At 41.7% G+C, this 15407-nt stretch overlaps 1 protein-coding gene across 11 annotated transcripts in view; it reads left to right on the forward strand.

Moving 5' to 3' along the window:
- Positions 1-15407, forward strand: part of CLASP2 (cytoplasmic linker associated protein 2) — a 123138-nt gene that overhangs the window by 485 nt on the left and 107246 nt on the right. For all 11 annotated transcript variants that reach the window (XM_065665408.1, XM_065665414.1, XM_065665410.1 and 8 more), the window contains exon 2: positions 10597-10675. In XM_065665408.1, the coding sequence (XP_065521480.1) occupies positions 10597-10675 (79 nt within the window). The remainder of the gene's footprint in view (positions 1-10596; positions 10676-15407) is intronic.

Consider the following 15407-nt stretch of genomic DNA (forward strand, 5'->3'; position numbering starts at 1 on the left):
AAAAGGAAACTCGGAATTCTATTTTTTTTTGGGGGGGGGGGGGGTGTGCTGTTAACGTTTTCTTTTTTCTGTTCCTCTGCTCTGAAAGAAGCAGTAATGTGAGTTTCATTTTTGCTTTCATCGCTGGTTGAACGCTTTGGGACGTAATATCAAAACTAAACCAAGCCACACAACTGCTTTACATACTCGGGCTACGTTTCTTATTCTGAAGCGAGAAAAGTGATGATTTTTCCCTCCCCGCTCCCGTTCCGTGCTCTCTGTACTTGGGTGTAGCGTTTCCGTAGGCCGTAGGAGTGCTGTCTCACCGGGTTTGTGCCGCACCGGGCGTGTTTGACACGGTTTAATGGATTATTTGCTGCTGGGGGTTCCCGTTGCGAGTTCGAAGCTGTTTTCCCGTCTCCAGGTGACTTTCCCGGCCGTGGGAAGTTGTGCGGTGTCTCCGCAGCCGCCGATGATGACTCACGTTTCGTGGCGTGTTGTGTGTGCGCGTTTCAGACCGAGCTGCCGGGAAGCAGCGGTCGCTCCTGCACGCTCCCCCGGTGATAAGTGTCCATAGTTCTGACGCTGGCCAGCTGATAAGGCGATTGACAGTGAAGTTTTATTACCGGGGACAGCCGTGTTCGCAATAGCGAGTTGTATTAATTAATTAATTAACTAATTCGGCGTGCCGCTGGGCCGGGTCCCTGCTCCCGTCGGCTGGCGGCGGTGTCGGGCTGCGATTGCGCTGGGCTCTGTAAGCCCAGCCAGGTCCGCCCTTCCCTCCGCGCTTAGAAACAGCGTGGGTCGGGTTTTGGAAGGGACCGTGAAGCTCATCCAGTTGCAACCCCCTGCCACGGGCAGGGACTCCTTTCTTTAGACCAGGTTTCTCCAAAGCCCCGTCCAGCCTGGCCTTGACCAGTGCAGGGATGGGGCTCATTCCCTTCTCTCACTGTCTTGCCTTGTAGGATAATTGACTTTCACTTTGAGCCTCTGGACTCATTGTCGTGAGGTTATTGTGATTTTTTCCTATCGGCTTAGGCTCAGGAAGCAGATATAGGAGTGACTTTGGGGCAGTTTATTCATTAAATGTTTGGGGTTTTTTTCAGTGTTTACATGTAACCCATCTAAGTTTCAAATTCCCTTCTAAGTCTCAAAATAATAAGGCTTAACTCTATCTGCACGTGTGATTTCTTTATTTTGAAGCATGTTCGTCATTAAAGGTCAAGTTAGCTTGAGAAAATAAAGTGGATAAGTATGATTTATTTGCCTTTAAATTCGTTATCTGAGGGCAGTTGCTGATGATAAGTGATTACTGTGAAACCTAGAGAGGTTTTGAAAGAGGACTAGGTATTGCTTATCTCAACAAGGTAATATGGAAGTTTCCTTTTGCTCTTTTAATTTGTCAAAATTGGGCCTTAATTCTTGAAATCTGCTTTTCAAGATGAGTGTTTCATAATTCAAGACATTCTGCTTGCTGCTAAGGTAAGGTGATAGGGCTTCTTGGCTGTTAGGACTGCAGGACAAATGAGGATGTGCAGCACTCCAGATCACAGCCTCAGTCGTGCAAGATGAGTTGTAAAAACAACTTGCATGATAACTAAAATATATTTGTTACCCCCACTTACTTGGGGGCTCTTTATATATATGGCGCTCTATTTCAAAGCATGTTAAATGCATTCTATTAGCTGCAGCAGCACAGGGTCTTGGATGTTTTGCTCATGATCAGTTCCAGTATTCCTGGCTGTGGTGGCAGCATCTGCTGCTTCAAAGCAAAAATACTCTGGAAAACTGTGCTTTGCATCTTACATGCGTATTTTATCTTATGCAAGCATAGGTGTAACTTCAAATGTTACATCTGAGTTTGCTGTTAAACTCAGTGCCTGTATGATCAAGTAATGAGAGCCCCAGCTTTACATTTATTTTCAAGGAAAATATTCAAGTAATCTTCATCTTAGATTACTGTATTTTTATAGTAATTTGTTGGTGTCTTTTTCCTTTGCTGAGTGACAAGTGGGGAGTACTGAATTTTAGGGGGGGCATTATTTCCACTGTAGGTGATTGGTATGGATGATGAGGGAATAACTAATGTAGCTTGGCCTGGCTACGCCTTATCTTGCTTTTGTGTGCAGACTCCATTCTTGCATGCAGTGCACAGTGATGACCACACTGAAAGAGAAGATGCATGATCTTGGAGCTCAACCCTCAGGCTCAGCTCTCTGCTGTACCTGAGAAGAGAAAACTCTATAAAATAGCACCCTGGAGAGTTTCTGTCTCACATAACCAAAAGGGAAAGGGTCTGAAGGGAATAGAAATAGGAGAATTGGTTGGACAGACTTGATAATGAGTGGGGGAAAAAGGGAAGAGGTGTTCAGTAAACAAGTGTGGGCAGTCTCTGAGGTTCATTTGTCTCAAGCAGGTTTTAGTTATCCAAATAGTGCTTTTAAGTTTCGGAAGTTTGCGGCTGTTTATAGTGGTTTAACCACTATAAACCTGGCAGTTCCGAACTAAGAAAGCAGGTAGCAGAATTTCTTAAGTTTATCTAGCTCATTGAGGTGGAAAATGCAATTACCTGGGTGAGTTACTGATAAATCAACAAGGTGGGAGGAGGAATGTGTTGACTCATCTGCAGATGGAGTTCCGGTGCAAGTTGGTTGTGGAGCGCACGGGGAGTGACCTAGAGAGATCTGAGTCATTAAAGGCTGATCTTAATGGTGTATCATGGGGACTTCAGCTACCAGGTCTTTGCAGTCAGGGATGAATTACTTTCCGTGACTGCTGGAAGCTTTGTAAGGCCAGGGAGCACCCAGATTTATTTTGTATCTCATTAGAATGAAAGAGTTGCTCACTGAACTAAATATTGTTTGCTTGGTGTCCTGGTATTATGAGCTCATTTATTTCAGGTTGGTTGGGACTGACCTCTCTCCTCCTACAATTCAGGGGTTTCAGTTTGGCTTGGGTTTTTTTGCCTCCCACAATGACTGGTTTCCCAAGGCTGTGAGGAATAGTGGAGAAACAAAGTAAGAGTGGTGAATTCTGAAAGCTTTTTAAGGAGTAGGTAAGTTGGATGCAAAGTATTAAGAGGTGGGTGCTAGTACTCTTCTGCTGGTATTTGTTGTCCTCAAACTCTGAACTATTTGGCAACTTCAGCAAATTGGAATAGTGCTAATGTTAGCAAACTTCAAGTAAGTAAATTAATTCCCCGTTCTGTGGGGGTATCACAACTGATACTTGCTGGCTTTACTTGGTTAACCTGGATGTTCAGCTATGTATATGTGAGTTTTATCACATATCTTCATGTCTCTCTGGTACTAGATAGTCACTTGAAATAATTGCAAGGCTTTGTACAGTCTGGTGGCTCAAACTGTTCTGTGTCTGACTCAAATAACTGGGAAGTCTGCTTAAGAGATGTGGGATGAAGAAATATTCTACTCGAGAAGCGCTTTTGCAAGTCTACTTTTGGCTGTTCACATACTGTGTTTGGCTTTTTTAAGCCCACCAAAATGAAACAGTTACCCTCATAAAATTTCCTTTTGAGCAATAAAACCACCTTTCAGTTCTTTATGCAAATTCCACCTGATTAGAAGTAATAAAAACTATGACTAAAATTCTGGTGGTTTCTCAAGATGGTTTTTGTAAGTGATCAACAGTGGTTGTGGCTGAGAGCAATTTTGGGGTTTCTTACCTTTGTAGTCAGTATTTTAGCTTCTTTTATCCCTCAGCTGTAACAGGAAAATAACCAATAATCACTGGGTTTATGTCAGAGGAGCAGATTGTTTGCCATGCAAAAATGAAAAATAGGGTATCTCGCAGCCTTCTGCTGATGGTGTGGCTAATCTGTTTCTTTTAGGCATATCTTTGGAATTATCTTTTATTCTATGCTCCCCGTAGAGAGAGATTTTTTTCCTTTGCTTTGTTTGTCCCAACCCCAAATACTGAAAGATACTGATATGCCAGTGATGTTATTGTTGCAGTTTTGTATTTCCTTAGTTTGGCATGTGGTTGCTTTGGTTTGTCTTCAGTTCAACAGAAGGCCGGCAGGAGGAGCTTTCGATTGCCGGAAGGGAAGATCTGAACTGAAGTTTTGCAGATGGGTTAAGACAAGTGGTCAGGATGTTTGTCTCAAGTCCTTGCGCAGAGAGACGGCAGTCGTTATAACTTCATTGACTGCATATAAGTGTGTGAAGTGGGAGCTGGAAGTTGAAATAATTTGAACAAAACGGAGATGAGATCTGGAAAAATAAGTTCAGAAATAAATGTGAAGTCCTGCATTTCAGTAAAATAATTGAACACAAATGCAGGATGTGGGACATGGGATTAAGTAAAGATCCTTAGGAAGAATGTGTAAAGGTTGTCTTCAAGCTGAAGTTGAACACAAGCCAACACAAAAGCAAATACTGTATTGAGTTGTAGGACTGTAACTTGCAGGGCAGAAAAATGGAAGAAGAGGTCCCACCTCAACCTTTATTCTTCAGTTACTGCATAGATCCTTGTATTTCCTTAGGCTTTGTTAGCAAATAGTAGTGATTTGAATGTCTTTGTTGGAAGAGCAGTGTTTGAGCTCTTGCGTCTTTGCTGGAGGAGCAGTGTTTGACTTTGAGCTTTTTGCTGAACTTCATTATTCCTTATTTCAGGTTTGTTTCATCTTGGCTATGTGGGAGCTACTTCCCTTATTTCCATGTAATGAGAATGTGATTCAGCCTGTCCATGTACGAATCCAGTTTTAGTTTTCCAGCTCAAGTATTTGATTCTTGAGTAGTAATTGCTATTTTTTCATGTATTATTTATGTTCTGTTGGTAGAGTGTTAAATAATCTATTAGCCAAATAAACAAATCTTCAGAAGGCAAGGGACACTTGCAGCAAGTTTTAATTATTTGAAGTATAATTAAAACTAATTTTGTCCAGCATTTAATTACGAATGTGGAATATATAGTCTCAAACTCCCAGGCATCTCCTCCAGTGGTGGAATGGGCAGTTCTCGGTAGTTTTGCAGCTTCAGTTTGTGTAATCCAGCCTAACTGTAGTCCCTGTTGAAACACCAGCTGTGCTTCTCCTGGCCAGGCATTCCCACTATCACTCTTGAGGCAGTTCCCTTTCTGTTGACGTTGAATTCATTTTCCAGCATTTCAACAAGCTGATTGGACTGATCTGCAGGAGGTTTAAGTGCGTACCAGGTCAAATATGCCTGCAGGTCAAGAGGGAGAATGGGGCTGTCCCTTTTAGCCTGCAGTGTGATTTGGGTGTGCCTAGAGACCATTTCCAAGCTCTGTATAGTATGCAAGAGAGGTGCCTCTTTAAGAATGGAGTTCACAGCATGAGCCATATGTAGTTCCACACGTGCTCATAGTGGTGTTGCTCATTTGAGCAGTCTCTTTCTTTCCCTGGCTGCTGAATTGCCATGGTGCTTCTGCCTTCATTGCTCCAATTTGAGTGCTTGGGAATGTACAGTGGATAGGCTTAGGGAAGATCTCTGGCTCGGGAGATGCTTTCTCTTGTTCACTTGATGCGCCGGCTTCCTAAAGCAGGTTACTCTTCAGCTGCCTGAATACTTGTCTCCTCACAGCAGAGGAGCTGGTGCCAGTGGTATGAGTAAGCAGCAGAATAGGAAGAAATCACTGTGTGTTTAATACAGTTTTAACAAAGAGGAAATGGGAAGGGAAATAAGAGACCTTGGGCACAGAAAGAATTATATTCTTTTGGAAGAATAAAGTCCTAAAATAAAGTGGGTTTTGTTCTTCTCCATCAACGAGCATAGAAAGGTTTTCAAGTGCAATTGTGGGGGGGGAGGGAGTGGAAAGCTTTTTCCTTTTTTTTTTTCTTTTAATTAAAAATTTATATCAAATTTATTCTAAAGAGAAATACAATACTTACATCTCATTGTCTTCCCACTGAGCACTGCTTTTACAGAGGCTCTGTCTTCAAACTTCGCACTGCAGCACGTAAAGTTTAAGCTAGACAACCTCAAAAAGAAAGTGGTTTAAAATGGCAGGGGTTGCTCTGTGGTATAGTTCTATTTTATACTCGCTGTCCTTGGAACAGTGTCTATGAAAAATATATGAATGTGGTAAAGGGAGGAATGTTCCATGTATGTGTGAAGCAAACTGTAGATACTCCTGTGATGGATCAGAGCTGGAGGCAGTGCAGTACACACTTCAGAATACTGGTTGCTGAGTTGTCATGGAACACAGAACAGTTTGGAGATGCCACTTTCAGCCTGAACTCAAGTCAGCTTGAAGATCATGAGAGATTTTGAAGTAACAGAAGGGTGTAAATGTTTCTGAGTGTTACTGATGTTTTCTTCGGAACCGGGTAAATGTTTCTTCACTAATGCTGGGGGGAGGAATGTTCTAGTTCCTAACTTGGGGGAAGGGCAGTAAACCAGATTTATTAAGTTCAGAAATGTTTATGACGGCACAATGCCTGCTTGTTTTGGCTGCTGTACAGGAGAGGTCAAAACAAGGACTTCCCAGATCCATGCTTGTTGAGAAGGACCTCTGAGGGAACCAAGCCTTTTCAGTGCTGAGCTATACTCATCAGCCTGTGGGTAAATCTGGGTGATTCATTCAGTAATCCTTTCATGGTGTGGTGACCTGCTCTATGGAGCTGAAATGATTTGTGCTTGGCCCTCACAGGAAGATTATGAAGGGAAGATTATCCTGGGGAGTTTGGTAGTCTGTACCGCTTTTGAGACTTTGTGGGTTGCAGCTGATGAGTAGCTTTAACAGTAGCAGAGATCTGATACTCCCAGCAGGGTCTTGGCTTGTAGTCCAAATTATAGTTGCAAAACACTGCGTTGAAGTCAGTAAACTTGCATTTTTAGATAGAGGAGGCTCCGCATTTGCTGAAGAACTGCAACTCAAATTGTTGAGCTTGAAGACTTTATGGTCGGTTACCAGCAATCCTCTTTCCTGGCAGTGTGAAGTGATGTGATATGCATACTACTAAACAAAAAAAGATGGTACAGATCTTGGATCTGTGGCGTTGTGTTGTTGTACCCTTTAAGATGGAAGAAGCATGAGAATGGAAATAATGCTTTCTTGTCAGTTAAGATCTCTAAGGTATAGATAATGTGTGGCAGCTTCAGCAGCTATGACTGCAGTTTTGGCTGCTTGTCAGCAGAGGCAGCTGCCCTACGGATTCTGAGGGGAAGAATTGAAGTTCTCTTGTTCCAAGGAGAACGGAGTCTAAGGATGAACTGGGTGGGACTGGAGAACCACCTGGGCTGAAGAAACAACCAAGGAACATGGAAGAGGCCTTCTGCCTGTGGAGCTGGGGCAGGTTTTGGTATCTGCAAGCTTTTGGATTAAGAGAGGGAATGGAACATGGCAGATCTCAGCTAAGTGGCTAATGTGGAAAGAACGGGAGTGGAAAACAGTAAAGGAGCAAAAAGTGATGGAGTATCCTGTGAACTAGGGGAGAAGTGTGTTCAGGGAGATGAGTAAAGAGAACCAGGTAAGAAACTCTTCCAGGAGAGCTGGAAAAAGAACAAGCTGCAGGGCAAGAAATAGGCTCAATTCATAATCACATTTTGGTTGGACATCTTGACTTCACTGAAGAGTCTGGTCCTTCCCAGAGCAGATAAAATATTTCTCAGTCGGGTTGCCAATTTTGTTGTGATCCAAGAAGTCAAGGACCGTCCTAAACACTGATTTGTTAAAGAACAGCTCAACAACCAATCAACTGCAGCTCAAATAAGTCTAAATTTCTTTTGTGAACCTCAGATGCAGTGTTTGAATGCATTAAACAATAGTGAGCTGATGAATTGGCCTCAGCATACAAAGGCCTTTCTAGGCAGCAGGCAAAAAGGCTTAATGAATGCAGAATAAGAAACAGATCCAATGATTTTAATCCCAGAAGCAATACATCCCTCACTGAAGTGAGTTGGAAGAGCCAACCAGTGAGAGGTTTTGCTGTCCATAGTGGAGAGCCTGTGTTGTTATACCATCCCACACAGTGTCTGAAGGGTTAGAACCTTTTTCTTACAGATCAGCTCTGCCTGACTTGTGCGTTGTTCTTGTTGGTTTTGCTTGAACGCTGCTCTCTTGATCCCCTGTCAGTCATTAAGGGCTCCTTCCGAAGGGCTGCTTAGATAATATCTACCAGGAGATACTGAAACTCAGGACATCGTGTACCAAAGCAGAGAAGTGTAAGACCTATTTACAAAACCAGTGAGGTAGTTTATTTGATGTACTGTGTAGTGGTATGCTTCAGCTGACTTGTTTTGAAACATGGAATGTGAGCCAGTTTGGTAGCTAGAGCAGTTTCCCACTACTTCAAGCCTGAGGTCACATCATACTTTCTCTCTGTAGGTATCATGACATTTCTTACCTGTTGTTTTGAAGTTGCAGACCACAGGGGACTTTGCATGAGCTCAAGCCATGTGTGCTTTACTTTTTTAAATCTCTGAGGTGCTGTTGTTTGGAATGGAAGAAGTCTTCAAGAGGGATTTTGTAAAGACAATCGAATGTGTAGAGAAGAGGGAGATTCTCTGTAAGTACCGTTACAGAAGGAAAGGCCACGGTTTATACGTTAATACACCTCTAAATACATGCATACGAAGGGTATCCACTGGAAGCCAAGTCTAAGGTGGAGCTTGTAATCAGGAAACAGAAGCATAGGGAAATGATGCATATCCAGAATGAATTCCTTACTGCGTTCAGGCATCACTTTCTAGATTGAAGTTTTGTCTCGGGTCTCATAAAGCTTTACAATCTGGAAAAGAATCTTAAAGGGAAGAGCTTTTGGGAAACTTTGTTGTTACCATAAAAGCTGACTTATGGTTTTTTTGTCCAAGTAACCAAGTATAGTGTACTGTTTTCTCACCTTAAGTTGTAGATGCAGTCACCTGTTGGCAGTATATTGTCAGTGAAGCCATACATCTGTATTTACTCTTCTCTGTTTCAGTACGTAATAAAATGGTGTGAATTTCCATATAATATGTACTAACTTGAAACTAAGTTTTGTTCCCCTTGTTTAAAAGGAGGTCTGTTGTACTTATAATGACTTGATTAAAATCCCCTCAATTATGTGGTTGCTTCAGATCTGATGTTTTCTGGGGACCATATTTGTCTAGTTTCCTGTGGAAGCACAGCTCATGGGATCCGGTGTGCGTGGGCCACGTGCATTCACATTCATCTCCAGACGTATTTTCTTTGGCCTGTTGTCTGCTGTGGACCATTGTGACAGATAAGGATCTTGCGGAAACAGCGTCCTCCAAGAAAATGTGGTTCCAAGTTGTAGGAAAATAAACAGCTGATAGAGGGGAGTAGCGCTGCTTAAGGCTTCACAGGGAAAAGTTTCCAGTGCCTTAACTAGAAAATCCAGAGGAGAAAAAACTGTTACAAAAGCCCAAGCATCAGGAGGTCCTTCCTTTGGGATTTGCATCTTCGTGGGCAGCAAATTGAGCTAACTGCGAGGTGTGGGAAATGCAGTTCTGGTGTTCATAATGAACTGTGATGGGACATCAGGAATGAAGTCTTGGAACACTGTGCAGGGTAGGCAGGGGTGAAAAAAAGCATCCGGACTTGTTGCGATACTTTAGTTCAACCACTCATTTCCGACCATGTTTTTGTTCCTCTGTTAGTGGATGTTACTCTCTTACCTGGTTTCTGATCAGAGATGGGAAGTTCCTCCCAACCCCAGCAGTGTTTTGACCTGCCTCTTGTGTTCTGATTTTCTTTTTTTATTTTAGTTTATTTTTACACTTTCTATTTTTTTTTAAACAAGCGAAGAGAAATGGAGCTTCTCAAGCTGAACAAGCAGGTGGACAAATGGTGTGGTCTGAACTGCCAGGGAAGGCAGCATTGGCTTCTCTCCCTTGTTTTCTTTTGGGAGTTTGGAAAATGATGTAATGACCTTAGTGGATGAGCTAAGTAGCCAGATTGAAGTAAACTCTTAGCATCTGGGAAACTGTTTAAACCATGGAGGTTTCCTAGGCTATGTTAGTACTTATGTTGGGGGGCTTACTTTTGCATTCTAAGTTTGCTTTCTCTGAGTCTTATAACTGCATCCCTCTCCTTTGGTTTTGTTCTTTGGTTGTGGGTTTGTTTGGAGTTCTTTTGGTGTCTGTTTTTTTTGCTAAGGCATTGTGGTTGGTTTGTTTCAGCAGCTTAGAGACCTGGTAGAGGAGGAGAGGCCTAAATGCCTCACTGTTACCTGGTTCAAAGGAACTTTGGCTTTCCTCTAATGTCAAGTTAGATCTCTAGAGTCATCTCTTAAAGGACAGACAGAACTGCAGACCCTAATGTATGATCTAGACAGGAAAAAAAGAAGCTTATTGCAACTCCTTAGTTCTCATAATTATTAATTTGAATTTTAATGATCTGTAGTTGAAAATGCAAAAATGTTAGTAGTCTTTCTATTTTAAGACAAGTACTAAAAAACCTGAAGTGCTCTGGTATATGTAAATACACTTGATCCATCCCAAATGTATTCTGCTGACTTTGTCTTCATGAAAGCTTCAAGGAATTGCCAGCTCTATAATTGGAGCTTTAATTTCTCTTTGGGTTAAGATCCAGTCTTTCAGCATGTTTGCATATCTGTGTCTGATTTCTTTAAAATGTATTCTAAAGAATTCTTTAGTGATCTGTTTTATATATCTAATGCTTTTGTTTCAACAGGTAGCGCTACTGGGATTAGATGTTTTAGGTGCCTTTGTCGACAGATTATCAGGACGCTTTAAATCCTATATAGGAACTGGTAAGTGAAATACAACTTCATTGTTAAAACCAAAAAATAAAAGACTTTCTCCTCCTTTGCCCCTGTCCCCACCCTCCACAGCAGCTGAAGTCCAACATGTTGAAAGCTTTCCAAGCGAATATAATGGTAGACATCTTATTACTACTGTTGGAATTTAAGTAATTTGATATTAACTTGTAAGTGTTCATTTCTCATGCAATTGTTGATTTCTGGGTGGTGGTTGGGATTTTTGAGAAGTTCTGGGAACATCTCTTCAGTAATTAGGTTCATGCTATGTAGTTGCTCACCACTCCCATGCTATCTATGTACTCACCAGTCCCCAAGACAGTCATCTACAAATTACATTGGAACATAAGTGTTACCCTGAACTTGTGTTGAAGACTGAAGGTTTTATTTGAGATCACTTTAATTAGAGCCTTATGTCTGCTGAAGACTGTGGTCTCTGAGGACCATGTGGTCTACCTCCTGTGAGATAAATGTAGCTTTTGGTAGTCTGAACTTCTTATGGGATGGAAAAAAGGACTGTTGTTCTTGTGTGAAATATTTACTTGAATGACATTCAAATGAATGGATCTGTGTGTGCCTGAGTATGAAACAGTTGTGCTAGGAGGTGTGAACAAATGATGCTGCCCAACTCATTTTGCTGGTGTCCTTGAAAAGAAATAGTGCTACTGGAGCATTGAGGTTGGTGATGTATCACTGGCTGTTGCTAACAGAAGTTTGTAGCTGAATGTCCTTTCCCAAAGTTTGTGTAACTTACATCTTGTTCCCACATCTCCGCTTACCTCATATTTTCTGCTACAATGTTGAGCTTCCTTTTCTTTATGTGTCTACTTTTGTATTTAACAGTTAGGAAATCAGTAACATCTGAAAGTTTAGGAACACGAAGTAGAGTTTGACAAGTACCTGACCAAAGTCAATAGATGCCTGTTTCAGAGGGCTGCAGAACTACTGCAGCAGTGCTGCAGAACTGGAATCTGCTGTTGCTGAGGTTTTTTCTTTGGTTTGTTCTGTACTGGAGCAGTGTAAGGGCACTGAAGCTGTATTGTGCTGTGCGGGATACTGATTTCTGAATAGTCTGTCGCTACACACAGTGCTGGGCTGCAGAGTTTTATTCTGTTTTGATTTATATTTTAGTGGTGTATGTAACTGAAAATTCCAGCAGCTTTCTGAAAGGTTGGAAAGCTTTATTCATTTCTCTGGTTTTAAGTGTGAACTACTTCAGAAGAGACTGAAATCACTCTTCGGTTTTGTCCCAGCAGTTGAGTAGTTTGAGATTATGACCCTGTAGCATTTCTATTGAGAAAACCAAAAGGAGTACTGGCACCAGGTGACCATGGAACATGTGTAACATCAGTAGGCATCTGAAGCTGGGTACTCCACAAGTCCCCTTTAGAAGAGCCCAGTAGTAGTGCCTTCTACTGAAATTGGTCTTCTGAGCATCTTCAGAATTAAGACCTGTGGAGTGCACTGTGCTGAATATGCAAGTCACTGTTGTGCATGGTCAGCTTTTAGGTAAGTTTGACAGACACCAAAACGTTAGTTTCGGTAAAGACCCAAAACAACCTTTGTTTTAGATGACTTTTACAGGAGAATGATTTCTGGTATGAATTCTTTTCAGTCCGTAGCTGTTTCTCCAAGTCTTATAACATGATGTGAATAACTTTCAGTTTTTGCCAGTGAAGCAGTCACACAAAAACTTCATTGTAAAAGTCTGGCTTGTGGGGCTAGTCCAGGGTTTATGAGAGTAATTAAAAGCACACTGGTGAGCAAGAGAACTACTTCCTTCACCAAAACCTAAAGACCCAGCAGCTTCCCAAAGCATGTTCTGTTGACTCTGTAGATTTGGCTTCTAGCATAATCTGAGAATGACTCCAGTAGGTCAGACCAAAGCCTCATGTCTGAGAGCGATCTGCAGATGCCTGAAAAGACAGTAAGGCCACAACAGTCGTGGAGTGATAACCCCTTCATTATCATCCCCAAGCTGTCAGTGGCTTTGCAGTTTAGGGTAGCTGAGGCCTATGTCACCCTCTTTTCCTACAGCTGTATCCGGCTGGTTTTTGAGCACACACAGACATTTGGTTTCTACAGTGTTCTGTAATAATGTTTAATTATGGAAAGCTTTTGGTTTGGGGCTGCCTGATGACCTGATGTTTGCTAGATGTTGTGTTAGAGAGATGAGCTATCACTTCTTGTCTTCTTGACCACCATCCTCATTTCACAGATCTCTTCTGTGTCTGTCCTCTGCTGTCCTTCTCTGTGCCCTGGGTAACAGTCCCAGTCTGATTGTTTCTTGTATACACACGGTTCCACAGTTTTTTATTGTTTCCCCTTTAATAGGCTTTCTGTTGCAGGGCTTTGAGTTGAGGAAGCCATAGCACCACCAATGCAGTGTATGTTTATAGCAGCATAATTCTGTTTGGGTTTATTATGTGTCTATTACTGTTGTAATGATTAAGAACCTCTTTTACTGTTACCTGGCTGCTTCCTGAAAATAGACCTAATATATTCATATATACTGCCTGCTGTAACAACCTGTTTACTGTGATTCCTAGCAGATTTAGGGTCTGCTGTCCAGGATGGTGTCTCTTCTTCCATATGCCTTTATCACTGTGGTACCTTCCTTCCTGTAAGACCCCTTTACTTGAGAACTATGTGAAAATCCAAATGTACTCTGTCAGCTGAGTTACTTTATGCAGAGAGCTCTTACAAGTTAGTGAGGTACCACTTAGAACCACACATAGTGATTTGGGTTGGAAAGGACCTTAAGATCATCCAGTTCCAACCCCCTGCCGTGGGCAGGGACACCTTCCACTAGCCAAAGTTGCTCAAAGCTCGGTCCAGCCTGGCCTTGAACACTGACGGGTGGAGCATTCACAGCATCCTTGGGCAACCTGTTCCAGTGCCTCACCACTGTCACAATAAAGAGCTTCTTCGTTATACCTAACCTAAATCTTCACTGTTTAAGTTTGAATACATTACCCTTGTCCTTTTACTGTAGCTCCTGATGAAGAGTTCCTCTCCGGCATCCACTTCTTTTTATAAAATCTATGTTGTCTCCTCTATGCTATAGATGACTGTGCATGTACTGATTATAGTGGCTTCTTCACAGATGCCGGAATAAAGTCAAATCATAGAATCGTTGAGGTTGAAAAATACCTTTAAGGTCCTCAAGCACAACTGTTAGCTGAGCACTGCCAAGTCCACCACTAAACCATGTGCTTATGATTAACGACATTTCATGCTCTCTGCAGCTGGCATCAGTGTTCTGGGGACTTGGACACACAGATTTGGGATCTGTTTTCTAGTACTTATAATAAAGACTCTTCGAAATACTTCGCAAGCAATAAATCTCAGGGTATGTGTTAGTTCCTGGGTCTACGTGGCTATCTTCTAGAAGAACTGAAGCAGATTAAGGAGTGTTTAAATGTTACATCTTTCAGTATTTAAAACTGCTCCTTGTTCTGTGATTAAAGGAGATTACATAAGAGTACATAATTACCCTGTCACAATCTATTTTCCCAGGTGATGGCATTAATTAGTAAAATATTATATATCAGAAATAAAAGAGGATTAGAACTATGGGCAAGTGTAATGGCAATAGAGCTTATGGGAAAAGTCTGTACTCATAGTTTCATTTCTAAAAGAAGTGAATGTTCCCTACTTACTGCCCACTCACTTTCAAAGGAGTGAGGAAAGAAGAAGTATAATAAAGGTATATGGACCCTCTGTGATGTTTAATGTGGTGTTCTATCGTGACATTTTCCTGCACATATTGAAGTGCCCATTAGTCTGTCATATAATTATCTTGGCATTCACTTTCACATGCAACTTTCCACGATATACTGCAAAATGTATTATAGTTACCTGCAGATTAAAGGAAAGATACTTCACACTTAAAGTCAAAACACAGATTATAGTTAGATACATATATGTGTAAGTCTGAATTAGACACATTTTACACACAAAGACCCCACGTGTAGATCTATTTATGTAATAACAGTTTCAAATTCTTATGGGAGGGACTCTTCATTAGGGACTGTAGTGACAGGACAAGGGGTAAGGGGTTCAAACAGGGGAAGTTTAGATTGAATATAAGGAAGAAGCTCTTTACTGTGAGGGTGGTGCGGCACTGGAATGGGTTGCCCAGGGAAGCTGTGAATGCTCCATCCCTGGCGGTGTTCAAGGCCAGGTTGGACAGAGCCTTGGGTGCCATGGTTTAGTGTGAGGTGTCCCTGCCCATGGCAGGGGGGTTGGAACTGGATGACCTTAAGGTCCTTTCTAACCCTATGATTCCATGTAAAAAGAAACCAGTGGGCAAAAATACTTTTGGGAGGTTGTTGTAGTGCTATATCCTAAGGTGTGAAACCAATTGCAAGTGTTAAAGTTCTTTCCCAGTAGGCTTCTAGAAGTGATAGAACCACCTTTGAATAGGCTCTTCGGAACAGTTTAAATGTTCTTTCAAATTTATTGTTACAACTAAACATTCAAGTATGTTGCCTGATTTATTTGCAAGTCCTTATGACTGCTTTAAATGTGCATTAGTCTTTGGAGGGTGCTTGGATTTAAAAGCAGTTGGTACAAGAATTCACAAGTATTTGTTTGAGTAAGACTGCATTGAGATAAGTGACACCCAGGTTCTGAATTTTTCTCTCTCCTACTTCATGACTGGAATTTTGGGATGGAAAATACCTAAATACACAGTTTAATCAAGATGTGACTCTTCAGTTAA

Source organism: Lathamus discolor, chromosome 2 (genome assembly GCF_037157495.1).
Source record: "Lathamus discolor isolate bLatDis1 chromosome 2, bLatDis1.hap1, whole genome shotgun sequence".
Lineage (NCBI taxonomy): Eukaryota > Metazoa > Chordata > Aves > Psittaciformes > Psittacidae > Lathamus > Lathamus discolor.